The sequence below is a fragment of the Venturia canescens genome, chromosome 2, assembly GCF_019457755.1.
Source record: "Venturia canescens isolate UGA chromosome 2, ASM1945775v1, whole genome shotgun sequence".
In the NCBI taxonomy this organism is placed as follows: Eukaryota; Metazoa; Arthropoda; class Insecta; order Hymenoptera; family Ichneumonidae; genus Venturia; species Venturia canescens.
The window spans coordinates 27,190,107-27,217,095 of record NC_057422.1 but is presented as its reverse complement, the minus strand read 5'-3'; the positions used below and the strand labels follow the sequence as shown (position 1 = coordinate 27,217,095).

Here is a 26,989-nt window from a genome sequence, read left to right as displayed (position 1 = left end):
TAAAATCGGGATGTTGTAACACGGGTTCTTTACAGAGCGACTCCCTCAAAGTGGTGAACGCTTCTTCTTGAGCATTGTTCCATTTGAAAACCGTGTCCTTTTTCAACAGTTGCGTGAGTGGTCTCGCGGTACCGGAAAAATTGTTTATAAATTGGCGGTAGTACCCGGCCAAGCCAAGAAACTGTTTTATTTTCGTAGGACTGGTCGGCCTCGGATAATCTTTTAACGCCTCTAATTTTTTGGGATCCGGTCGGACACCATCTTCGCTTATAACGTGACCTAGGTACACAACCTCTTTGCGCAGAAATTCGCATTTATCTGGCTGGAGTTTTAAGCATGCTTTTCGTAATCGGTCGGTAAGTTTTTTGAATTTTGATTCATGTTCTTGCAAAGAACTCGCGTACAATACAATATCGTCGAGGTACACAAAAAGTTCGGTTCCTTGTAATCCGCACAGCACACGGTCCATCAGACGTTGGAACGTGGCTGGGGCGTTTTTGAGCCCGAAGGGCATTCGCGAAAACTGGTAATGCCCGAACGGCGTTGAGAATGCCGTTTTGTGCGCGTGTTCCCCGTGGAGTGGAATTTGGTGGAATCCGCTCGCCAAATCAAATACAGAGAAGTATTTCGCGCTTCCCAATTGGTCGAGGATATCCGTTATGTTAGGAAGGGGATAGGCGTCGCCGATTGTTTTTTCGTTTAATTTACGATAGTCGATTACCATCCACCATCTAGGATTCCCCTGTGAATCGGCCTTTTTCGGCACGATCCACAACGGTGAGCTATATGGGGAATCTGAGGTCTCGATTATTTTCCCGTCGATCAAATCGCCGATTTGTTTTGTGATTTCGTCTTTATGCGCTGGCGGAAAGCGGTATTGTCGCGTAAAGACGGGCTGATCGTCGGTCGTTATTATTTTGTGCTCGATGGCATTTGTTGAATTTAAAAATTCTCCGGGAATTTGAAAAAGATCGTGCGCGTCCAGAATTGATTTTTCAACGCTTGCTCGCTCCTCATCGTTAAGATGGTCGAGTCGTAGCAGCGATTTTATTTTTGATAATGCGGAATTTTTGTCGGCTGTACTTGACTTTACTGTCTGGACTCTAGGATCGTGCGTACGACGTTCGTCACTAGGCTGATCCCGCGAATTTTCGCTCAGGTCTTGCGAATTTTCTTCGTCGCCTGGCGGTTCGCGTGGATTCTTGTCTTTTCCCGGTTTTTCGTCGAGGAGCTCAAATGCCTCTAAGGTCACCGTTGGGACGGCGAGCTCCACGTCTTCTTCGGTCGTGTTGAACGCTCTCATATACGCTACGCCCTTTATATTGGACACAGCAGCTTCGCCTATATAGATCCCGTTTTTACTTTTTAAACGCGGAACGTAGCCTTGATTAATCTCGGTGTTTTTAACGCGCACGTAATACACGCAACTCGATCGGCTTGGAATTTTTACGGTTTCGCGGTTTTTGAAGGGTAACACGCGGTCATTCCATTTTACGGCTTCCGCGTCCCAATCTATTGCACCTCGATTTAATCCATAAAATTCCGCCCCCAAAATCGCGTCTTGATTTATCCCGAATGAATTTTCCACCACGTGAAACTCCGACGGAGTTCCCAATATATCTAATATCGTCGATCCGATAGTGTATACGGGTTCGTCAGTAATTCCCTGCAGTTTTAAGATATCGTTCGTGTTTATGTTGATTTTGTCCGTTAGCGCCTGAGTTTTTATCAAATTGGGGTCCGATCCGGAATCTACTAGGAACTCGGTCTTTTGATTTAATTGTGGGCCCTCGAACTCTACGACTGGGACGAATGTACTCCGGTTTAAGTGGATGTTGACGGTTCGCACTCGTCGTTCACCTGCACCGGTTTGACAGGGCGCTGGTCCGCGATGTCCTTGCGGCTTGCACCCTGTGAGGCCGAAGGTTGTTTTGCGTTTTCCGAATTCTCGGTTTCGCGAAGTCGTTGATAACAAACGCTTTCCGTGTGGCCTGTACGCTCGCAATACGTACAGGTTGGTCGAGGTTTTTCATTGCCCTGGGGACGGTTATTATTTTGTTTGCCCGAGTCGCGTCCTCCCTTGCTTTCGGGTCTTTGCGGTTTTTTCTCGGGGTGTTTGATGTAGCAGTCGGCGTCGACGTGCCCGGGTTTTTTGCAATATTCGCATTTTGACGAATTTGGTTTGCCCTGGCCTGCCGCGTTCGCGTAACTTTTCGCGCTTCTAGCAACCTCTTGAAAACGCGTTTTATCCCGGTCCATTTCCTTTTCGACCTTTATCGCGGTTTGATAGGCCGCGGCTAGGTTACTGCACCCTTCGAATTTCAGCCGTAAACGAAAATCGGGCGGGAGCCCTGCGATGAAGGATTCCATCGTTTCCTCTTCGAGTTCCAATTTTTGCATTCGCGATAGACGACCGGACGATTCGGTTTCGCCGTCGCAGATCGCCGAGTGGAGGTCCTTGACGCGGCTGATATAATCGAGGACGTGTTCCGTTTTGCCCTTTATCACGTTTCCCAGTTCGCCCCTGAGTTGATTCACCGATTTCGCGGTTCCGAAAATGTTTTTGAGGCGATCGGTTAACGCGGCGACAGTTCGAAACGTGTCGTCTTCGATCGCGGTGTATGCGCGCCCTTTTAATCGGTTACGTAGGAGACGCGTAAACGTCGGTTCGAGAGGTGGCGAGATCATGTCTTTCGCTCTTTTGCACGCCCGAATAAATTTCAAGATCGGGATATCATCGCCACTAAACGTCGGGACTGATTCGAGAATGTCCTTAAACGATAAGTGCGTGCTTAGTCCCGAGTAAGGCTCTGTAACTGGAAGAGTTTCCGCTGGTGGATCTTCGTTACGCGCTCTCAATTCGGCTAGCTCGTTTCTGAGTTCCCGTAGTTCTTGTCGCAACGCGGAATTAATGTCTCGCGAATCGCTGGGTTCGCCCTCGTTTTCGCGTTTGACAATCGCGGGGTTTGAGTTTTTTTCCGCGTCTAGAACAGCGAGTTCTCTCTCTTGAATTTCTATGAGTCTCTCTTCGTATTCTACCTCGCGAGCCTTATTAATTCTTTCGATTTCGATCAACTCGCGCTGTTTATTTAGTAATTGATTTTGCAATTCGTTAAGTTCTTCCTCCATGAGCGCGCTCAAGCCAAGGCCACGGTCTACGTTGTTTTCACTCATATTTTCTTTATTAGAATTTACCACTTCGATTCGCTAGGTCACTTGCGGATTTCGCCGGTCAATCGACACATGTATCCCACCGCTGTCACCAAAAATGTTACGTCCCGGTATGATTTGATCTTACCGTGGTCGCAACGGCGCTTCAGTTTCGGTCAGCTGTGAGAGACCGGGGATTGAAGCGGTGTCGAGTGACAGACGAACCTTTTTATTTTACAATTTGGATGGAACCCACTTACCTTTTCGCTGTCGCTTAAGATATTCGAAAAGAGTGCGGTGATATCTGTGGCAATGGTGCGGTCCCTCGTTCTACAACACCCGGTATGCAGCCGACGGCGATTGGAAAGAGACGAGTGGAGAATAGCGGGCGGGTCCGTTGTCCGCGGATATATTCGCGCAGGTGTAATAAAAACGGAACTCCGCGCGTTAAGTATTTAAAACAATAAAATTATATTCAAAATAATGAATTGATAATGCGATACAATTTTGGAACAGTTTTAATATTTGTCAGAGCGACCAAAGCCGGAGGAGAACCGATCGGTTTAATTCGCGAATCAAGACTGACTGCCCTTTTGCATTTTTCCCACTGACTCCGGCTATCTTGTCCGAGTCAGTCGAAAATGCTTAGGCCGAGGTTCCCATGATCTTGAATTGATGCTTCAGCATTTTCTCATGGCAAACCGTCTCACGGCGTTCGTCGCTGCTGATTTGCGTTTTCTTATCGCTAGGTGAGACGGACCGCGAGCGGTTCGTCTCTTCGAATAATTATTCAATTAACGTAATTTACTACAGTAGTAAGGCTACGCCGGTTCTGGCTCAAATGGGGGCGAGGGGGGAGCGGTGTGCGGGGAAGCGCCAGGGCCAGAGGGGGGCAGCGAAGGGGGAAGCCGCGCGCCGTAGGGCCGTGTGTGTGTGTCGCACACATTCTCGCGGCCCTTGAAAAAGAAGGAGAGATAGAGCCGATGGTGAGTGTGAGAGAGATGGAATGAGAAAAATCGTGTGTGACATTTAATTAATTTATGACCAGTGCGTTACGGATTTGTCTTCGCCTCGGATGCAGATAAGGGAGGGGAGGGGGGGGGGGCATAACGAAGGGTCTGCAGTTGGAGAGAGAGGTGTGAGAGAGATAGAATGACCGTAGAGAGCAAAAGCATGAGAGAGACGGAGTGAACGAGAAAAAATATTCTCTAAGAGTTTTGAACTCTGGGTGTATGTCGAGATGAAAACATTCAGAAGGGTCTGCAGCTCAAGAGCAAAATTATTCTACAATAATTCTATAAGAGGTCTGAAGATTTTTTCGACATTTTTCTATAAGAGGTCTGTCCGCTCAAGATTTTCAAAATTTAGTTATTTTTTGATATCCGATAGTTGCCGAGTGTAGGAGAGAGAGATGGGTGGTTTCAATAGGCTGAAATAGACTTTACTCATTTAGATTGAATTTATTGTATATTTTACAGAAAAACAAATTCTATAAAAAAGTTTATGCGTTTTATTCATAATGTCTGCTTTCCGATCGATGCTGGCACTGAAACAGATCAAGGTAAAAGTTTGAATAAGAATTTTCAAATCTATGCAAAAATTTTGCTCATCAATGAGGTACTTACCCCTTATTCAATCTAGATCACAGTCTGGACAGATATTCTGCGTCACCACCTGGTAGAGACGAGTCCTACAGTCCTGACAACTCGATGCAGAGGCAATATTCCAATACTCTGTTCTATGCTTTCGCACCGCTGTGAGCTTCTCGAACATTTCACCTCCAGCCCCGAGAACACAGACACCACACAATTTTTCGCCACGTTCGGTGCGGTAATATACCGAGACAATGCACACTCTCGATTTTTCACTCAAATTCAGTTTTTCTTCTTCAGTGAATGTACACCACACTTTTTCATATACATCATGTGTTGAATCACATTCACTAACTGTAGTAACCACCGATTCGTTTTGCGACATTGTTTTCTTCAAATAACTGAAGGGAGCGGAGTCTCGAACAGAAATGAAAATGTTTTGAAAAACCTCTTGTTCCAAATTTGGTGTTGCATCCCCTCTCTTCAAGTTTTTCCCCAAAAACGCACTTTTCTCAGAGATGACCCTCGAGCAGAAATAGTAAAAAAATTATCTCTACAAGCAACGTTAAAATCTACTCTCACGCTTTCTTGCAGACGAAAAAAAAGATGGCCGCGAGTACAATATATGATCTGAGATGCTGTAGTGAACTCGAAAATTCTGAGAAATCCTTTTTCCTTCCATCATATCTCGAGGAAAAAGTCTCTCTCTCTCTCTCTCTCTCTCTCTCTCTCTCTCTCTCTCTCTCTCATATTTAAATCTAGATGAGCAAAAAACGACGACTCCCAGCGATGCTCCCGAATAGGGCTCAATCTTCAGTTTGACTATTAAGCCCGAAAGAGTAAACACGAGAGGGACTGTGTCGTAAAACTCGACCGCATCATGTCTCTCGTCACCGACGTTGCTACGCGAAGCAATGGCTGCGTATGCAAGCGACTCTTCTTCGGACGTTGGAGCGATATTTGGTGTCACGAAAAAAGATGGCCGCGAGTCGAAACAATTTATGATCTGAGATGCTGTAGTGAACTCGAAAACTCTGAGAAATCCTTTTTCTGTCCATCATATCTCTCCCTCCCTTCCATATTTAAATCTAAATGACCAAAAGCGACTTCCGTCGATGCTTCCGAAAAGGGCTGAATCTTTGGCTTGACTAGTTAGTAAGTATCGAACCCCGAAAGAGTCAACACGACGAGATAACTTGAGAATGACTCTATCGTAAAACTCGACATCAACGCATCATGTCTCTGGCCACCGACGTTGCTACAGAGCAATTGCTGCGTATGCAAGCAACGCTTCTTCGGACGTTGGAGCAATATTTGGTGTGGGAACACCAGTGTGATACACTTATCGAATCGTTAGAGGCGCAAGTTCGATTGAAGCAATCACGACTGGGATGGCACCACGCAATCACTTCGCAAATCTTACGTCTCGAATGTTTGAAGCAGGTAACACGTCAACGCTTCATACATTGGGGCGGCGGAGTATCGAATGATTGTGGATTAATATGGCGAGAAATCGAGAGCGCATTCGGAAATCGCTTGTCAACCGGGGCTGTAATTAATCGTGATCACATCGACCCACGGAAGTTCTTACTGGATGCATTTGAACTTGTTGAAAAACAAGTGAGTGCTCATATACGCAAGTATAGCAGCATTAAAGTGAACACTTCGTTCAATGGAGAGTTCAGCGTGGGTGATAAGCGGGCGAATAAAAGTATCAACACGGGAAATGTTGAACTTTTTACAACATCGGATCTGAGAGAGTGGTATCAGAAGCGAGTCGTGGAGCCAACTCTGAAATCGCTCGAGGAGTTCCAGGAGAGTGACAGTGGCTGGACCCTAACATCAATAACCAATCTAACAGTGAACATCAACAAGTACAATGCTTTGCGTGCGGGATGTCACATTCCATTGGCGAAACGCATACTCTTGAAGAAAGCAGTCGTTAATGTGAAATCACGAGATAATGCGTGTTTCGGATGGGCAATGACTGCTGCACTTCATCCAGCAGAACAAAACAGTGATCGCATATCTTCATATCCACATTATTCGACAATATTTAATCTCCAAGGCATCAAATTTCCTATGACGTTGGATCAAATTGGGAGATTTGAAAAATTAAATAATCTCTCAATCAATGTGTATAGCGAGAAGAAGGATGTGATTCTGCCAGTGCGGGTGAGCAAGGAGAAGAAAGAGCGACATGTCAACTTGCTTTACGTCGAAGACGTGTCAGAATGTGGAATTGGACATCAAGAATTTATCTCGGCTCGTCAGCTCACAACTCAATACTAATGAGCACCGGAAATACGTTTGCGATCGGTAAGTAAATTGTTATACGAGTGTACTTCTTTTCCCCTTTATAATTGTGACAAAATATTAAAAAGAATTTGAAATTTTACAGATGCCTCCATTACTTCGCAACCATCGAAAAGCTGCAGTCACATGAGGTGGATTGCGGCGTACTCAACGATTGTGCTGTTCGACTACCGGGTGAAAACGACAAATGGCTAGAATTCACGAACGCCGCCAATCGGAAGGAGCGTCTCCCGTTCGTGGTATACGCCGATCTCGAGTGTATCTTGGAGAAGACCAGCGCTGAAGAGAGAGAGAAAAACAAGATCCAACATCATCGCGTCTTCAGCGTTGGATATTACGTAAAGTGCTCTTACGATGATTCATTATCGGGATATCACGAGCGCCGAGGTGAGGACTGTGTGGAATGGTTCGTCGAAGAACTAAAACAATTAGCTTTGCGCGTTGAAAAAATTCTCCTAACGAACATTCCAATGAAACAATTGACTCCGCAAGAGTGGAAAAAATTTCGGGAAGACAAAGAGTGTCATATTTGCGAGAAACCTTTTGTCGAGGGTGATGAGCGTGTTCGCGATCATTGCCACCTGACAGGCCAATTCAGAGGTCCGGCTCATTCAAATTGTAATTTAAACTATCAAAATTCGTTTTTCATGCCAATAATTTTTCATAATTTATCCGGTTATGATGCGCATTTCATCATAAAAGAAGTTGCAACTGCGTTCGCGGGGAAAATCGATTTGCTTCCGATAACAAAAGAAAAGTACATCTCCTTCTCGAAAACGGTTCAAACAGGCAAAGACACGCGGAAAAATATAAAATTACGTTTCATCGACTCTTTCAGATTTCTCAATACGAGTCTCGATAAATTAGCATCTTTTTTAACTGCCGACAAACTCGTAACGTTAAAATCACAATTTCAAGATGTAGACCATTTTCATTTATTAACGCGGAAAGGTGTCTTCCCGTACGAGTATATTGATAGCTTTGAAAAGTTGAATGAAACGGAGCTTCCACCGCGGGAAGCATTTCACAGCTCTTTAACTGATTCAACAGTCTCCGAAAAGGAGTATGCACATGCGAAAAATGTATGGGAACGATTTTCAACGCGAACGCTCGGTGAATACAGCGATTTATACTTAAAGACTGACGTATTACTATTAGCCGATATCTTTGAGAATTTCCGCGATACTTGTCTAAAAAGTTATGGTCTTGACCCTGCGTTTTACTACACTCTCCCCGGATATACCTGGGATGCCATGATGAAATATACCAAAGTAAAGTTTGAATTGCTCACAGACATTGATATGGTATTGTTCGTGGAGAGAGGTATTCGAGGTGGTCTTAGTCAATGCTCCAAAAGACATGCCCGTGCCAATAACAAGTACATGAACTCGTATGATCCATCTATTCCATCGTCATACTTGATGTATTTTGATGTGAACAATTTGTATGGATGGGCAATGAGTCAACCACTGCCTTATGCAGATTTCGAATGGATTGAAGACATTGCAAACTTCAACATCGAGTCTCATCCACTTGACTCTGAAATTGGTTATATACTGGAGGTTGATTTGGAATATCCAAAACACTTGCACGATGCACATAGTGATTTGCCATTTTGTCCAACGCATGATAAACCTCCGGGCACGAAGCAAGAGAAGCTTCTTGCAACGGTGAATGCGAAAAAACGATATGTCATACACATATCGTGCATTGCAGCAGTGTTTGAAACATGGTTTGAAAATCACAAAAATACACAGAGTCTTGAAGTTTAAGCAATCTTCCTGGCTCAAAACATACATTGATTTGAATACACAGTTTCGTACACGTGCGAAAAATGATTTTGAAAAAAATCTGTTCAAATTAATGAATAATGCTGTGTTTGGAAAAACCATGGAGGATGTTCGTAGTCACGTTCAAGTTAAACTTTTAACGAAATGGGCAGGTCGATACGGAGCAGAAGCTATGATTGCTAAATCTAACTTTCACAGTCGAAGTATTTTTGCGGAAAATTTAATCGCTGTAGAGTTGCGAAATCTCCAAGTCATGTTTAACAAACCCATATATGTTGGCATGTCCATTTTAGATATTTCAAAAACTTGTTTATATGAATTCCATCACGAATTCATGATGCCGACGTATCAGAATAAATGTAAAGTCATGTATACAGATACTGATAGTTTAATTTACCATATTGAGTGTGAAGATGCATATGAGGACATGAAATGTAATCTCGACAAATATGATACCAGTGACTATCCCCCAGACAACGTCTATGGCATACCGCTTGTGAACAAAAAGGTCCCGGGTCTCATGAAGGATGAGAACAATGGGGCCATAATGACTGAATTCGTTGGATTGAGATCGAAAATGTATGCGACGCGAGTTGAGGGCAAGAACGATGTTAAAAAAGCTAAAGGAGTCAAGAGTAATGTTGTTGCGAGAACCATAACATTCGACGATTATGTGAAATGCCTCGGTGAGCAGATTGAAATGAAGCGTTGTCAATCTTCAATTCGCTCAACATTACATAATGTCTATACGATCACGGAGACGAAAATCGCTCTAAGTCCACACGATGACAAGCGATACATTATACCTGAAACGATAGACACGTTGCCATGGGGCCATTACAGTATTCCCGAATTTTCAGAAGCTATGGAGGCATTGTGAATGTGTGCTTACGAGTGTTGGAGATTAAGAGTATATTGAAGGCGAAAAAAAAAAAAAAAAAATTGTGAGAGTGAGGACATTTATACGAAATAAGAAAATTCTGTAAGAGAGGAATTTTCCTCAAAAACTTGTACATTTGTAATTGATGTAAAATAAAATTTTTTGTGAATCTCTGTCATTCTTTTTCCTTCGAATCTGCTGTTCGTGGGGGAAAGGTCGTTAAAATAAACCAGACTTTGAATTTTTCATCTTTATTGTTCACAAATCATCCTTACTTATCCAACTATTGTGTGTATTGTCGAAACCTAGCCATTTCACAAACAACTGACTGCCACGCTTCTTCAACACTTTTTCAATTAGATACGTGTCGGGATTTTTTGTTCGAAGCAGCTCATGCTCGTAGAAACCACCTGCGATGGGCTCCTCTTGATAATCTTTTATATTATAAGTAACTGGATTAGTTTTTCTCACTCGATATATTGTAAAAATTTCCGTTGTCCAATTTGGCGTATAACCTTTCTCAAATACATTCTTAAATTTACTTATGCGTACTTTATCGCCAATTTTGAATTTTGCTGGTTTCTCCCCATCCACAGTTCTATTATATACGTTATGCAATAGTTGCGCCTCATTCGCAGCGTTCACATCTTTCGGTTTCATCTTTATCGTATGATGCTGTGTAGCATTATATTTCTCAATTAAGGTTTCGAGAATATCAATCCATTTCCAGCTTCCGCGAAAACTAAATTGCATCCACATTTTATTCTTGAGTGTACGATTGAAGCGCTCACAAATTGATGCTTTCAAGTTGCTAAATGTTGAATACAAATGTATATTATACTTTTTCATCAGGGCCTTAAAGTCCGTATTGTAAAATTCTTTTCCTCGATCGACGTGAAGATTTTTGGGTATGCGTCCTTTGCTGAGAATTGATTCCATTGCAGCGGTGACATCTTTTCCACTCTTACTCTTCAATGGTGCGGCCCAGGCGAATTTGGAGAATATATCGATGACGGTGAGGAGAAATTTATACTTGGAGTTGTGTTGTGCATATGCAGACATATCGACAAGATCAGCTTGCCAAGTCTCATCCAGACCGCGTATATCCACTCGTCGACGTGGGTAATTTCGTCGAGCTTGCTTGTGTAGCTCCTCTACCACCGCGGCATGCTCATTCTCTCGCAACTTTTCACTTTTTAAGCTCCGCGATTGCATTTTCCAAATCTTTCATCTCCTTCAACAGGATGGTAAGATCATCTTTTATTTGCTCCGCGATTGTACTTTCCAAATTTTTCATCTCCTTGCGTAGAGTGGCGAGATCATCTTTTACACGCTTCTCTAGAGCAGCCGCATTCGATTCGCACCTTTGATTCGTTATATGAGTCACACTATGAGTTATAGAATGAATGTGTTTACTTAATGCACCGAGTGTTACAACATCTCTGGCATTTATTGGGTCGCCAACGTTTTCCAATCGTTTTCGTTCCAAATCGTAATGACCGTCTGATGTAATTTTGAATCCAGCACCTGGTTTACCCGGAGGACCTGTACCACCACGTCTACTCAACTTTCGTCCAAACACATCGACGCTCATGTTGGGAATGTGGATGAAAGCAAGCCCTCACATGTTAATAAATGATTTCAGCTTCACGATCCGAGCAATAAACGAAGACGATCCACTAGTTCATTCGGATCATCCCAATAAACATAGTCGATAGAAGTATGCTTTTGTGCTACCTTGTACTGGGGCAGAGCACCACCCTTCTTATCGTTGCTACGCAGCATGTGGGATATATAATTTTTGAATTTACTATTTTTATCCTGACGTACTGCACCCGTGCGTTTATAAAATTTTTTATGAGCATTCGTTGTAATGACAATTTTCTGATATTTCTCCAAGTCATTTGGAGTTATATATTTGAGTTCAGGCTCTTTTTTAAACAACAGTTCCACCAAGCCAATACTTTTGGGATACTTTTCATCTCCAACCACTATATGATCGAGTTCGAAATGAATCGGTGAATCACCAATCATTAATCTGTTTTGAGCGAGATTTCGTACTCCATACAAGCCATCTAATCTTGTTTTGTTATTACTACGCAGTAGACCCAAATATTCACGTATCAAATTATCAACATCTTCAGATGATTCCAAATTATCGTCATCATCATCATGATTATCATTATTTTTAGTTACGGATACATCGACATTCTCATCAGTAATTGCATCATGCCAAATATCGTCTTTGAAAGAAATATCTTGCTGCATGCTATTTTCTCCGAAATTTGGAGACTCCTCCTTCTCCTTCTCCTCCTCCTCCTCCTCCTCCTCCTTCTTAACATTCATACGTTCACTCTTAATTTTCGGTTTTTTCGTATACGAAACTAGCTCCTCTAATGGTTCGACAATCGGTTTAAACACATCTTGCATTCTCTGCTGAGCACTATCACGTCCACTTTTCAACATTCGATGTTTCCGTCTGATTGCATCACTTGCCTTGGCAAGTTCGCTCAATACAGCCTTCTCCCTTAAAAGTTCTTTGCTCTTCATGTTGACGTATGCAAGTCAGACTCTAGACTGTCTTTAAAACTGAAAGAACAATCATTTATCATCGACGGTGAGGAAGGAATCAAATCCTCTTCTATATCTTCCAGCATTTAATTCACTCTCCTTGTCAATCGTGATGAATCCATACTTGTCCGACTTCCAACACTTTATACACATGTTTTTGAAGCACGCATAAGTCATATCAGTATTCACATGGTCATTATACACATGTTTTAGATTCATATCGTCTTGCTTGAATAGTACAACAAAATTTGCATTATCTCTCACAAGATGTTTCGGGATACGGGTATACGTTTGACATAGATAAAAACTGTCCACAATCTCATGTCTCCCCATGGAAAAAAATGCTCTCACATTATCCTGCTTTTCGCATGCTATATCATCAAAGATAAATATTGAGTTTGGTCGAGCTTCACTGGGGGCCACAACTTGTTCATGCTCGTTAAATGGGAAGAATTCCACTCCTTTCACGGGTTTGAGCATTTGCTCGAGAAGTCGATATTTCGGCTGTTTCAACGATTTCGAGTAGAGATAAATGTTCTCGAATCTCAAACCGTTTGGATGTATCAGGAGCGTAAGTAGAGCATTCGTTTTTCCATAATTCGATGGTCCACAAAACACGGCACGAATGCTACTAGGTAGTATGTTCCCATGACGCTTCACTTTCTTTGCATCACCTACGAGTTCATCGAAATTTATTACGGGAAGTTGACCACCTTGTTTCTTCATCTTCATCGCGCATGCTACTGATTGAAAAAATCATATAAATGCGACTTTATAATATAATACTGATCAGTCGTATTGCGACCACCGCGTGGTAATGATTGTGCATGGCAAAGGTCTTGTCAACAGTCTAATTAACAATCTCCCGGTGGAATTGCATCTACCAGGCTATCAATATTGTGGACCTGGCACAAAATTTGCCAAACGTCTTGCTCGTGGTGATCCAGGTATAAATCCGCTGGACGCAGCTTGCAAACAGCACGATATCGCATATTCGAAAAATCGCGACAATTTGGAAGCAAGACATTTGGCGGATAAAGTTTTGGCTGAACAAGCTTGGAAGCGTGTAACCTCGAAAGACGCGAGTCTCGGTGAAAGAGCAAGTGCTTGGGCTGTGACGAACATTATGAAGACTAAGAGGAAATTTGGATTGGGTATGAAACGCCCGAAAAGTGTTTGCCTGAAAAAGATTATCGGTGCTGCGAAGAAAGCAATGATACGTAGTGATGATTCTCGTAAAGTCGTAATGTCTGCACTGAAAGGTGCGCGAGCTGGTGTAAAGGGCGTTAAAGTACGCACGCCTAGGATTCTACCTGTTCCTCAAAAAACCGGCGGTTTATTACCCTTCCTCGTACCCATCTTTGCCGGTCTTAGCGCTGTTGGAGCATTGTCGGGTGGCAGTGCTGCAATAGTCAAAGCTGTAAATGCTGCTCAAGCGGCTAAAAAGGAATTGGACGAACGTAAGCGTCATAATCGAACACTCGAGGCCATCGCTTTGGGTAAAGGTTTACACTTGAAACCATACAAACAGGGTTTGGGTCTTTACCTCGGGTCAAAAAACGTATAATCACGCTACCACATCAACCACTCACCGACATCGATCTGCTAAAATATGCGGGAGCCATGAAAATTCGTAACTTTCGCGGTGTTTTCATGCGTGACACTTTACCTGCGGACGGACCACTCGAGCAAGAATCAGCAATCGTTAATTTGGATGATAATGTGGGACCTGGTACACACTGGGTTGCTTATAAAAAATCTGGCCGAGGAATCACATACTTTGACAGCTTTGGCAATCTTCCACCTCCACCCGAACTCATGAAATACTTTAATGTTGGTAGCGTGAAATATAATTATAAAAAATATCAAGAATATGACACGATAATATGTGGACATTTATGTTTAAAATTTTTGTGTAATCAACTGAATCGGCGAGACAATTATAAACTATATAAATAAAGATTATGGAGCTATGTGTTTAGTTCTAAAGTTGCGAGCATCATGGATGATAGTTTAACTATTACCATCACTGGCACATCCTCCATACTCGAAGCACAATTTTTTCCACCCATCGAACTATCGCCCGACAAAAATTATACTCTTGGACTCGTCGAGCTGCTCACGTTCAATTCAATTCCAAATATTGACATTGGTTGCAATGAATTTCATGTTGGAACGCAAGTGTTGACCATTCCAACGGGCAGCTATGAAATTGAAGATATTGAAAAATATTTGAAAGCTCAGTTGACAAACATACAAATTCAGCTTAAGCCGAATAATTATACGCTACGTAGTGAAATTGAGTGTAATCAATCGATTGATTTTACATCGAACAATTCTATTGGACCTCTTTTGGGTTTTACATCGCGTCGATTGGAACCCAATAAAAGACACGTGTCTGATTTGCCGGTATCCATTATCAAAGTGAACGCCATCCGAGTCGAGTGTAACATAACAACTGGTGCATACATCAACGGACGAAAAGTTCACACAATTCATGAATTTTTTCCATCTGTACCGGCTGGCTATAAAATCATCGAAGTACCATTGAGTGTCATTTATCTACCAATCACAAATCGGCGAATTGACAATATACAACTTCGTATTGTTGATCAGGACGGAGATTTGATAAATTTTCGCGGCGAAGTAATCACCATAAGACTTCATATAAAATCTCGATGGGGATAATTTACAATCACCGTATTGGCAATATTAATAAGCCAACATGGGATTACGAAACCACCAGTCGTCGAACGACGCTGAAAGCGTTAACACCTCAAAACCTTCTACTATTAAAGAGTTTGGGTCTCAAAATTCGTGGAGTTGCCGTGTGAGAAATTATATGTTGTGCATTTGCTGCTTGCGATGGAGGAAGAAATCATAAACATCCAGACACCCGTCATGTTTGACGAATCCATCATACATTATGAGGTTCATGCTCATCAACCATACGCATCGTCAACATACAACAATAGTGATGAAATACGTATTTCAATCCAACATCAAGATTTATCAATTTTACCGAGCAAAAGTTCAATTCACATTTGCGGTAAACTGACAAAGGCGGATGGTACAGCGTTAGCTGCAACGAGCCTCGTCAACAATGCCATTTGTCATTTATTCGAGGAGGTGCGTTATGAACTTAACGCAGTTGAAATCGATCGTAATAAAAATGTGGGAATCACATCTCTCATCAAAGGATATACATCTCATTCGTCGGCGAGAAGTGCAATGCTTGAGAACACCGGTTGGCTCGATGTTGAGGAGACTCAACAAATTGTAGACGTAGCAGGCAACTTTGACGTATGCATACCACTGAGCATGCTGCTGGGATTTGCTGAAGATTATCGAAAAGTGGTGGTGAATGCAAAACACGAATTGATCTTGACTAGATCACGTTCCGATGATAATGCAATAGTTCAAGCAGCCGCTGAAGATTATAAAATTACACTACGAAAAATTGAATGGCTCGTTCCATACGTCACCGTGGCAGATAAACAGAAAATTCAACTGTTGAAATTCATCGCCAAAGATACTCCAATTCCAATGAGTTTTCGTACGTGGGAATTGTATGAATATCCAATGTTACCAGCGACATCGAAACACGTGTGGTCTGTCAAGACATCCACACAGCTGGAAAAACCTCGATATGTGATCCTGGCGTTCCAAACAGGACGAAAGAGCGTTAAAAGGCAAAATGCGAGCAATTTTGATCATTGCAATGTTACCGATGTAAAATTATACTTAAATTCACAATGTTATCCCTATGGTAACATGAATTTGAATATACCGCAAAATCAGTATGCAGTACTATACGATATGTATACAAACTTTCAACCGATGTACTACAATAAGGAGGCCGAACCGTGGCTTACAAAAACGGATTTTCTCAAATATGCTCCTCTCATTGTGGTTGACTGCTCGAAGCAGAACGATTCTCTCAAGTCTGGGCCTGTTGATGTACGCCTTGAATTTGAAACAAGCACAAATATTCCTGCTCAAACATGCGCATACTGTCTCATTCTACACGATCGCATCGTTGAATACAATCCTGTGAGTGGTGGGGTGAAAAAATTGGTATAAAGTCATGGTGATGATTTTACTAATCGTCAGTCGAGATGGACTTTATCGTTGATCTCCAGGGTTTTAAGGGCTCACGCAATGAATTTATCCCGAAAGAAATATCAATTATTCGAGCCAACGACAAAATTTATAAACCTCTAACGCTGTTCTTCAAATCACCATGTACTTGGGACGCGCTACCCGGTCGATATAAAATAACAAACAAATGGTTGGAACGAAATGTTCACGGGATTTCATGGGACTATGAGGGTCTACCATACAAAACAGCGAAAATAATCATTCAAACAATCTTACAACGAGCTCGCGCTATATACGTGAAAGGGAGCGAAAAGTCTTTGTGGCTGAAGAATTTCTTGGATCTGTCATCGGAAATTATCGATATGGAGACTCTGGACTGCCCATCGTTGCAGAAGTTGCCGAAAAGTCGCCTCGATTGTCCTCACCATCACCATAACAATCCGAAATACAATTGTGCGAATGCGAATGTGAAATCGCTCAGAAGTTGGTTATATGTATATCTAGCATTGTGTGAACGAGGGATTTTCAAATAAACAAAACATTTCTACGATGAGACTTTTTCCATATTTTTATTGCAAGCCCTCCTCCTCCTCCTCCTCCTCCTCCAATTAGTCCACAATATTTCATATTATTATTACTATTATTAGTATGATTTTTCAATAATGATCACAATTATACATTTTTTTCTCTTCACGAAGATTTTGGAATATGTTTGAACAAAATTTTACTCCACTTGTCGGCAAACGTTTCCATGTAGAGTTCTCTCGCTTGAGCCGCCTCCAACAGCTTTTTGAATTCATCCTCGTCTTGGTCGAAAGCCTCGGAAAGTCTCCCCGGTAGAAAAACCATGAATTGACCTCCGATGTTGGCGATGTATCGTTTTCCAAATTTCGTTTTCACCGATCGAATATGATGAATTGGATGATCAGTCCCGACCTCAAGTTCAATCAGCTTCTTCGTTGGTATGTTGTTTTCCAGCGTGGCAACTTTGTTCAAAGATGTAAACTCCATTTTTGAAGAGTGATTTTTTTTCTCGTCTGCTCTCGAACTAATGCAGCAGCTGACTGACGACGACGTTGCTCTCGATTTCTCTTGAATTTTTAGGGTTATTCCCCCTCTACCTCATGCATGTCCTCCCTCTCCCGACATTTTCTACAATTTTTCCGTAGAGGGGCCGGAGCATCAATGTGATCTTCCATCGAAGACGTATTCCAATGATCATGGCATCGACGCAACGATTGAATTTCAACGTCGGATTTGTAGTAATATGGAAAACGCTCCCACAAAACATCCGTAAAGTCACTGAAATATTTCTTGAACGTTGATGGTGATATAATGAGGAGTTCTTCCGCCGTCATTTCACGAGGGCTCCGTATACAATAAATTGCATAAATATTCACTAGCTGTTCCATGATCCAACATTTTTCACACTCTCGACGTATTGGTCCTAGAGCATCAATATGAGTCGACATCCACGGTGGATTAAAATGATCGTGACAATATTGATAAGACTGAACTTCACTATCACTCTTCAAATGTTCAGGTAATCGATCCCATAGCGATGGAATGAATTTACCATAATATTTTATGAGCAGAATCTTAGGAATTGATTCGAGTTCATTTTTAGTCAGCATCCAATGTTCTTTCAACGGATGGATCGCATACATACTCGCACATCTATCCATCTTGAGAATACTTTTCATACTGAAGTCTTGAAAAAAAAAAAAAAAACAACAAAATGTCGAAAAAAAATCTTGAGACCTCTTATAGAATTATTGTATAGAATTATCCGGCCCGCACATGAGCGATGACGAATCAGTAGCATTTCAAACTGAATGTTTACATCTCACATACACCCAGAGTTCAAAACTCTTAGAGAATATTTTTTCTCGTTCACTCCGTCTCTCTCATGCTTTTGCTCTCTACGGTCATTCTATCTCTCTCACACCTCTCTCTCCAACGGCAGACCCTTCGTTATGCCCCCCCTCCCCTCCCTTATCTGCATCCGAGGCGAAGACAAATCCGTAACGCACTGGTCATAAATTAACACGATTTTTCTCATTCCATCTCTCTCACACTCACCATCGGCTCTATCTCTCCTTCTTTTTCAAGGGCCGCGAGAATGTGTGCGACACACACACACACGGCCCTATGGCGCGCGGCTTCCCCCTTCGCTGCCCCCCTCTGGCCCTGGCGCTTCCCCGCACACCGCTCCCCCCTCGCCCCCATTTGAGCCAGAACCGGCGTAGCCTTACTACTTACTACGTTAATTATTTATTATATTTCTATAGATTCTATTAGGCAAAAATCAAAACGAATCTCCAGGACGTAACATTAGCAAGCAATCTAACCTATCCTAATTTTCCTGGATGCCTGGATTCTCGGAGCGATTCGGCGACGTCTCGATCCCATAATCCAGGATCCACACCTAACCTCTAAATTTTCCAAGCTTTCCGTTGCGCGGAGTTCTCGGAGCGATTCGGCGACGTCTCGATCCCATAACACGTGGACGGCAAGTTACCTTAACCTTCCAAATGCTCAGACTCTCGGAGGGATTCGGCGACGTTTCTATCCCATAGCCTGGGGTTTGTTCCTTAACTGAACTTATTTTTTTTTTTATTATTCTTTTGCCTGCTATAATCAGGAATGATTTTTCTTGTAAATTGATTTGTAAATTTGTAAATTCTCTTTTTAAATTCAAAGTTGTAATTAATCGAGTCCGAGTTAAACAAAACCGAGATTTCTGTAAAGTTTGTAAATCTTGTAAATTTCAAATAATTAAAAAGGCCGCGGTACGAATTTGAGGTTATATCGCGTCAAACCTATAATAAACTCTTTTATTGTATAAAATCGAAACATGATTGAATTATTGAAACTTATATTTTGAAAATAGGCGAAAAACGCGTAAATTAAAAATTGTTCAAATTTGAAACGGTGAGTGAAACAAAATTTTTCACAATTGGCGAGCGCGATCGCGAACATTTCACGACCACAAATCAAAAAAAAAATTTATCCTGTGAAATCAATCAAAATTGAATAAATCGGAATTGTTAAATTCTTCAAAATCTAAATTCCGCGTTCTCACGTTTCTTTCATACCTGCTCCTTTTAAAATTAAGGTAGCTCGAACCGACGCGTGGCGGCGTTCAGGCCAGGTCGGCAAGAGCGCTACGTTACAATATATATATCCACAAATGTATATATTTTAAGATTTTATCAATTTCGGATTCTCTCGCCTTTTGTAAGCCAGCGGAAATTAAATGTAGCGGTTCATTGCGTATCATTGCGTTATTCTTTCGAAGCCAAAAAAACAAGATTTTTTTTCTGCAGCATATTTTTCTTTCTTTTGGCTGAAACCATTATTCATTCAAAATGCCTGCACCACCAGCTTATACAGTTGACGAAATTTTTGAAGCGTTCAAAGATTTGCACTTTCATTACGTAGATCAGAATAATGAGTGCAAGCCGAATTCATTATCTGATCCAGTATGGACTCATGCTCATGAAAAGTTGCCGAAAATGAGATTTTGCACACATAAAGTCGAGCCCTTTTACGTACATTGAAAATGACAAGCCAACTTTAGCGCCCGGCTGGACAAACACGCTCTATTCTTTGTTGTGGGAAAATTTAAAGCTTCCATGCCCATTTGCATTCCAATATGCCACAATCAACGACAATCCTGGAGAAATTTTTTTAACAGTCCGCGGAAAATGTCGAGAATGCTGCAACGTCGTACATATTTATCTGCCAACACTTATATTGTTAGACGAAGGAATGGCTATAAACGTTTCCACTCTTGATACCATCAATGTTAAACACGAAAAGAAACGGTATTTAACCGGCTCAGAACGGTTGGCCGTTGTAAAAGAGTTGCAGGGAAACAGTGTATATTAGGGTGGTTCAAAAAAATCGACTATTTTTATTTCTTCAAAGCCCGGGTTCCAATTATTGCAATGAGGTGAAAAATGATGCCCGACAAAATTTGAGCCCTTAAAAAAATTTTTTAGAGGTCGCTCATCGCGATTTTCTATTTTTCATTTAAATAACACGGGGAAGACGTTACTAGCTGCTTTTGAATTTTATTCCTCGGCAACGGGTGAGGGTACGACAACGCCCAAGGTGGTTTTTTGTAGGGATTTGAACGCTCTATAAAAAAAGTCTCTTGTCGTTTTACGCTAAACCTACTCCTACAAAAGTTATTCAACGTCAAAATTGGCTTTGAAGAAAATTTCGACATTTTTTCACTTTTCCGGCGAAACTATCGACCTTGTCACAAAACGCTGTGGAAACTTTTTCGGAAATCATGTGATTTAGTATAATATCGTGTTCTTAGATTGTTACAAAATTGAATAATTTATAATAAAACTACATTATGAGGTTATTATTAGAGGAAAACTGCAATTTCCGTTGCAGTTTTCCCAACCCAAACCCAAACAAAAAAAGTTCCAAGTTCCATTGAGTCATTAGGTAATGCTTATTTTTAGTGAAAATTCCAAAATGCATCGGATTTTTCCACCGTCCATTTAAAATTTATTTGGGGCATTAATTTTTTTTTACTGAAGAATGCAATATAAATTCAGATTTAATGTTATTTGAATTAACCCGGCGTGTGTATGCTGGGACTTTAAAGGAACAGTCGAAATTTCGAACTCAAAATTCTTTCTTGTCGATAGAAGGTCGATAGAAGGCAGGCTCCGGTTACCCCCCCCCCCCCCCCTAAAAATCTAGGTAGTAGTAGGGACTAAATGCCTAAGGGACCGCCGGTTCTGGCAGTTTACCTAAAAACGCCAGTGAGTGTAAGTCGCTCCCGTTCTCTGAAAGGGTCAGTGTACACACCGCGTCAGTATTTTCTAAGGTAAGTGGATAGTGTTGTATTTTTCGTTTTCGTAGTTTTTCAGTTTTTTTTATACTGAAATGAATGTTGCATGTATTTGATGCTGTTGCGGCTTTTTTTTACGAACTTTAACCTCGATAAAAAAACTTTTTTTGTATTTTTGGCGTATCAATCGGTTGTTTTTCCATTCTTTCTAGCAGTTTTTCAAAATGGGTATAAGGAGCTCATCCCAGATAAGGGACAGTTTACATGACCGTCGTTCCCAAGTATTTTACGATCAGGAAAGTGAGAATGAATCCGACGGGGAAGAGATTCACGAGGACATACCCAGTGAAGAAGATGGCAACGAGGACCACGATTTCAATTATCATCAATATATCATTCCTTTGTTTTTTGAATAATAAAAAATCATTTTTGTATCGTAAAATTACCTTTTCGTTTATTTTATGACACGCATGAATCCATAAAATGTTCCCCATTTTCAGGTGCTCAAATAATTCAACTTTTTGGAACCCACGCAAAAAACACTATATTCTTTTGAAGGCTCATAGTCAAAACCCTAGAACCGTTTATTTTTAACATTTGTTTATTTTGGAGTTACAAATTTGTTAACAAAAGTCCGCTTTTCCCACATTTTAGACGATTGTTTCATTTTTATTAACAACGGTTTTGAACTTTTGAGTTAGGTAGCTGCAGGGTCATGTAGTAGACACTCCAATAAGTAACCCAGAATTTTTTCAATTTTTTGGAAGCCTACAAAACTTTGTAAACTTGACTGTTCCCTAAAGTACCCAGTATACACACCGGTCACCGAAAAATATAGTGGACACACGCCGGGTTAAGTATAAATTGAAACGTCTAATATAATTGAGTGGAAATAATGTTTGGAATACTGGATAGCTCTACAGTAAGGGCTATGAACCATTATTCCAAACATCATTTCCACTCAATTTTTCCAACTCAATTACATTAGACGTTTCAATTTATACTTAATTCGAATAACTTTGAATCTGAATTTATATTGCATTCTTCAGAAAAAAAATGAATGCCCCAAAAGAAATTATAAATGGAAGGTGGAAAAATCCGATGCATTTTGGAATTTTCACTAACAATAAGCATTACCTAATGACTCAATGAAACTTCGAACTTTTTTTGTTAATATAACGATTCACTCAACGGAAATTGCAGTTTTCCTCTAAGAATAACCTCATAATGTAGTTTTATTATAAATTATTCAATTTTGTAACAATCTAAGAACACGATATTATACTAAATCACATGATTTTCGAAAAAGTTTCCACAGCGTTTTGTGACAAGGTCGATAGTTTCGCCGGAAAAGTAAAAAAATGTCGAAATTTTCTTCAAAGCCAATTTTGACGTTGAATAACTTTTGTAGGAGTAGGTTTAGCGTAAAACAACAAGAGACTTTTTTTATAGAGCGTTCAAATCCCTACAAAGAACCACTTTGGGCATTGTCGTACCCTCATCCGTTGCCGAGGAATAAAATTCAAAAGCAGCTAGTAACGTCTTCCCCGTGTTATTTAAATGAAAAATAGAAAATCGCGATGAGCGACCTCTAAAAAATTTTTTTAAGGGCTCAAATTTTGTCAGGCATCATTTTTCACCTCACTGCCATAATTGGAACCCGGGCTTTGAAGAAATAAAAATAGTCGATTTTTTTGAACCACCCTAGTGTATATACCTGGCGAAGAGAAAATGCCAATCAGAAGATGGAGTTCGGTGACATTGAGCCTGCACATTTGTATTCTGAAGATGTACTGTGAAAATCTAAACAACTTGAAAATGATAAACAATTGGGTCTTGTTAACGTTTCTGAGCCGATCCGGTCTATAGAAAAATTACAGTACGAGGCTGAATTTGCGGGTTTTCTAAAAGAAGTGTGTTCGAACAAGTTCTACACTTTTTATTGGAGTCCAGAGCAAGTATACTTGTATAAAGAAAGTATCAAATGTAAAGATTGTGGAGCTGGCGCTTTGTCAATTGACGCAACGGGTTCCGAAATAAGCCGAATCAAAAGACCGGACGGATCCAGCCGAAATATATTTTTGTATCAAGCGGTCGTTCCATTCCACGGTAAAATTCTACCTGTGTGCCAAATGATGTCAGAAAAGCATGACGCTAATATAATATCGTACTGGTTGACAGAATGGCTGCGCTACGATGTGCCGAATCCCACAGAAGTGGTAACGGATTATTCTTTGGCATTGCTGAACGCAGTTTGTATAGCGTTTAACGATTGCTGCTTGAGCAAATACATTGATGCCTGCATCAAATGGCTTCTGTCACCCGACGAAAATCCACGATCGCCGTGTATATCGCGCATTGACATTGCGCATTTAATCAAATTTGTCTGCGGATGGAAATGCTTTCAAGAAAAACATTTCAGCGTGAAGGATTTTTTGTAAGATGTGTTGGACTTCTAACAAAATGTGATAGCATCAATAGTTTTCGGGCTCTATTTTGCGATGTTTTGCAAGTCGCTTTGTCAGAAACAGAGTCCATCTAGGCTATTGAAGCTATTAAAAACGATGCTCATTGTTATGAATACGAAAATGATACTAAAATATCTGATCATATCGATGGCAATGAGAACAGTCCCGATGATTGCACGACTGTGTCCGAATTCATTCGTAATCTTGTTCCTGAATGTAAATCCTCTTTAGTCGATGGTGACCGACCGAATCCCTATCAGTGTCATGATTTTGCAATGAGTCTCATCAGATTGGCGAAGCACTTTCCTCTGTGGACAGCGGTTATGGCACGAGATAAGTCGTCAGTCGCCACATCTTCATACAGTGAAGAGTATTTTCGAGAGGTCAAGCAACTAATTTTGAGAGGAAAATCGGGCATAAGGGTCGACAAATTTTTAGTCATACACATGCGATCGATTGTAGGAACGACGAAAATTCTTCATGCCTTGTATCAAGATGGAAGCGATGCATTACAGCCTCGACGAAATATAAGGAAGTGAAACGAGAGAAAGTCCATGAGAAACAATGCGAAAGTGACGAAATACTGAGGCGGGCTCGAAGAATGGCGATGAGCTATCTAACAGCGAGGTCATGATGGGCGAGAATGAAGTCACGTGGGGCGTGGCCAGGCTGAGTGAGGACAATGTCATGGAGGACAAGATTACGAATGGTGACGATGAGATCATGGGGGATCAGATCAAAAAGAACGAAGTCATGAGGGACGATGGTACAGATGACAGCGAGGACGAAATGTTGGGTGACAAGGAAGCTCAATCGGGTAAGTTGGTAGTAGAATCCCCGGGAATCAAGAATAACTGTAACGACATACTCGATACGTGTAATTCCGAAAATAGCGATTGCCCAAATACGTATCTGAACGAGAAAGAAATATGGAAAGGTAAGAGCCGAGACAAAAAGAAACGCGGAAAATTTTTACGCTCATGTCCCGACATCCAACATCGCCATGGACGACCGAAATGTGTAACATTCACTGTTCCATTATTAAAAAATGGATTGCTTCTTGGGCCCGTGAAGTTGAAAAACAAACAAATTATGGTCCGTAACACATATCGAGTCTGGGCGAGCTATCAAAATTACGTCGAATGTACGAAAAATCGTTTTTTCGACTTTGTAAAATTACTAGATAAGGCCGGCTGCACGAAAAAAGTTTACAAGGAAAGAGCTGAATTAATAGCCGAGATTAAACAAGTTGATGGTGGAGTCCTTGATTGTGTTACGTCGCGGGTTTGTGTCCACCAGAAACGGATAGACTAAGAATCGACCAAATGGCGAATTAACCCAAGTAACGGTTTATTCGAGGTCCCTGTGTTTGGAAGGGGGTTTTCCCCTCCGGGATTGGAACCGCTTGCGCTGCCGATCTGCGTTGGCGATAGGGTTGGAAAAGGCGAAATAAATTAAATGGCGAAGTAGCGAGCACTTACCTTTTCCTCGTAGCGGTGAAGCGTTTAGGGTGTAAAGCGACTTACGGAGTGTCCGGGGGAGTCTCGATTTCAGGGGGTTCGGGAGTGCGAACCCTGATTATTGTTGACGCCTCCGAAGAGACTGGTGATACAGCACGATACAATTTGGGCGTGCCCTCGATGTTCGGGCTCAAAAGACGCCCGGTTGGGTACTCCTTGCTGATCACGTATATTTTGCAATGAAGAGTGATTTGAGAAATAATCTTGACGGATGGTTTCGATGGTCGTTCCAGATTTACGGATTTGAGTTTTGAAGAGCTTATTATTTTCAGAGTTCTGGGTAAATGAGAAATAAACAGATGATTCGAGTTTGACGAAAAGAAATACGCTCGTTCCCTTTTATTTAGTAAAGAGTTCGAAATTACAGGACGGCGGACGAACCGTTGCAACTTAATTAAAACGCGAAGAAAAATATGATTTTTACAATAGGTGTACGCGGTGAATTTTTGGCAAACTTGCTCGAGAGGTTTTCTCGAAACGCGCGAATCGAAGCAACCCGAATACCGGGAACGCGTATCGCGGTCCGTATTCGCTTGACGAGTCGAACAAAACAGAATTTCCGGAGTTTATGCGCACAAGAATTTCCGTAGTGGGGAGACACACTAATAATTTATCGGATGAGTCTAAATTTAAATTTAATAAAATTGAATTGAATTGATTGATTGATTAATTAACTGAATTTGGTTGATTGGTTAATTAATTGAATTGGTTAAAACGGGACTATTCGAGATTGATTTGTAAATTATTGAAATTTTGAAGGTAAATTTAAATTTTCGAAATAAGATTATTTGGGCTCGAATTCTTGGATTCACGTGGGGTGATTCAAAAATAAAGAAAAACGCGGGATTAAATTTGAATCGCTGAAATGATTTCAAGTTGTGATCGAAATTTAAATGTTGAATTGACAAAAATAAGTTAAAATACAAAATCGTGGAAACTATGTGAACCTGAAGTTTGAGTTTCGAATCAACGAAACAAACCCAAGATCACAGTTACCGATTCGAACTGTTAAAGCAAGCTTGTGGTTTGGAATTCGAATTAACGAAATAAACGCAACCTTGAGATTTTTAAATTTGAATTAATTATAAAGATGGTGAAACGTAAGTTTGTTTGGATAAATTAAGTCAATATGGATCAATGTGCCGACTCTTGAATTATTAGATGGTTTAATTTAATAGAGTGGACTTACTCGAATATTCGAAGGCAAAAGGGGTGAACTGGATTTTTCTCGTGGCGCACAAACTTTTACAGAATCGAAACACTTGATTCTGAAAGTGACACTCGCGAACGCGATATGCAGGTTGCTAGGATTTTATTTAGAAATACAAAATTATGGAAAAAAAACAAAACAAGGCAGATTTGAGCCGGTACCGACACTCAAACACACGCGCTTCGCGAAGCTCGAGAGTTATGACCACAACCGACGCGATTAAAAATGAATTTGCTCGGACACGAATATACTCCGAAAAAATTGAGTGAGCGAAGCGGGTGAGTGAAGATCGAAGACTGACTGACTCCTTGACACTTTTCGACTCCTCCGATTCGCGAATGGAGGGGGTCCAGGCATTAATCTTTCGCTAACAAGGAAAGGTACTTTAGTGTCCGCCTCCGATTTTGATAATTTTTTTCTATGTTATAGTCCATCCAAAAATAAGAGACACGTATTTTTTTTTATCAGCCGAAAGTTATTTTTAAGGGGTGAAATCAACCCTCAAAGTTGGGCATGTTTTGCGTCTGGTAGAGTGTTTCATATAGAAGCACTCAACCGATCGAAACGAAACC

The 26,989-nt window shown here is 41.1% G+C and overlaps 1 protein-coding gene across 1 annotated transcript; it reads left to right on the top strand.

The window, feature by feature from the left end:
* Nucleotides 1-6,013: 6,013 nt before the first annotated feature.
* LOC122406451 (uncharacterized) lies at nucleotides 6,014-7,163 on the top strand. Its single transcript, XM_043411907.1, has 2 exons — nucleotides 6,014-7,061; nucleotides 7,144-7,163. The coding sequence occupies exon 1, from the start codon at nucleotides 6,021-6,023 to the stop codon at nucleotides 7,032-7,034; it is 1,014 nt and encodes a 337-aa protein (XP_043267842.1). The 5' UTR covers nucleotides 6,014-6,020; the 3' UTR covers nucleotides 7,035-7,061; nucleotides 7,144-7,163.
* Nucleotides 7,164-26,989: the final 19,826 nt, after the last annotated feature.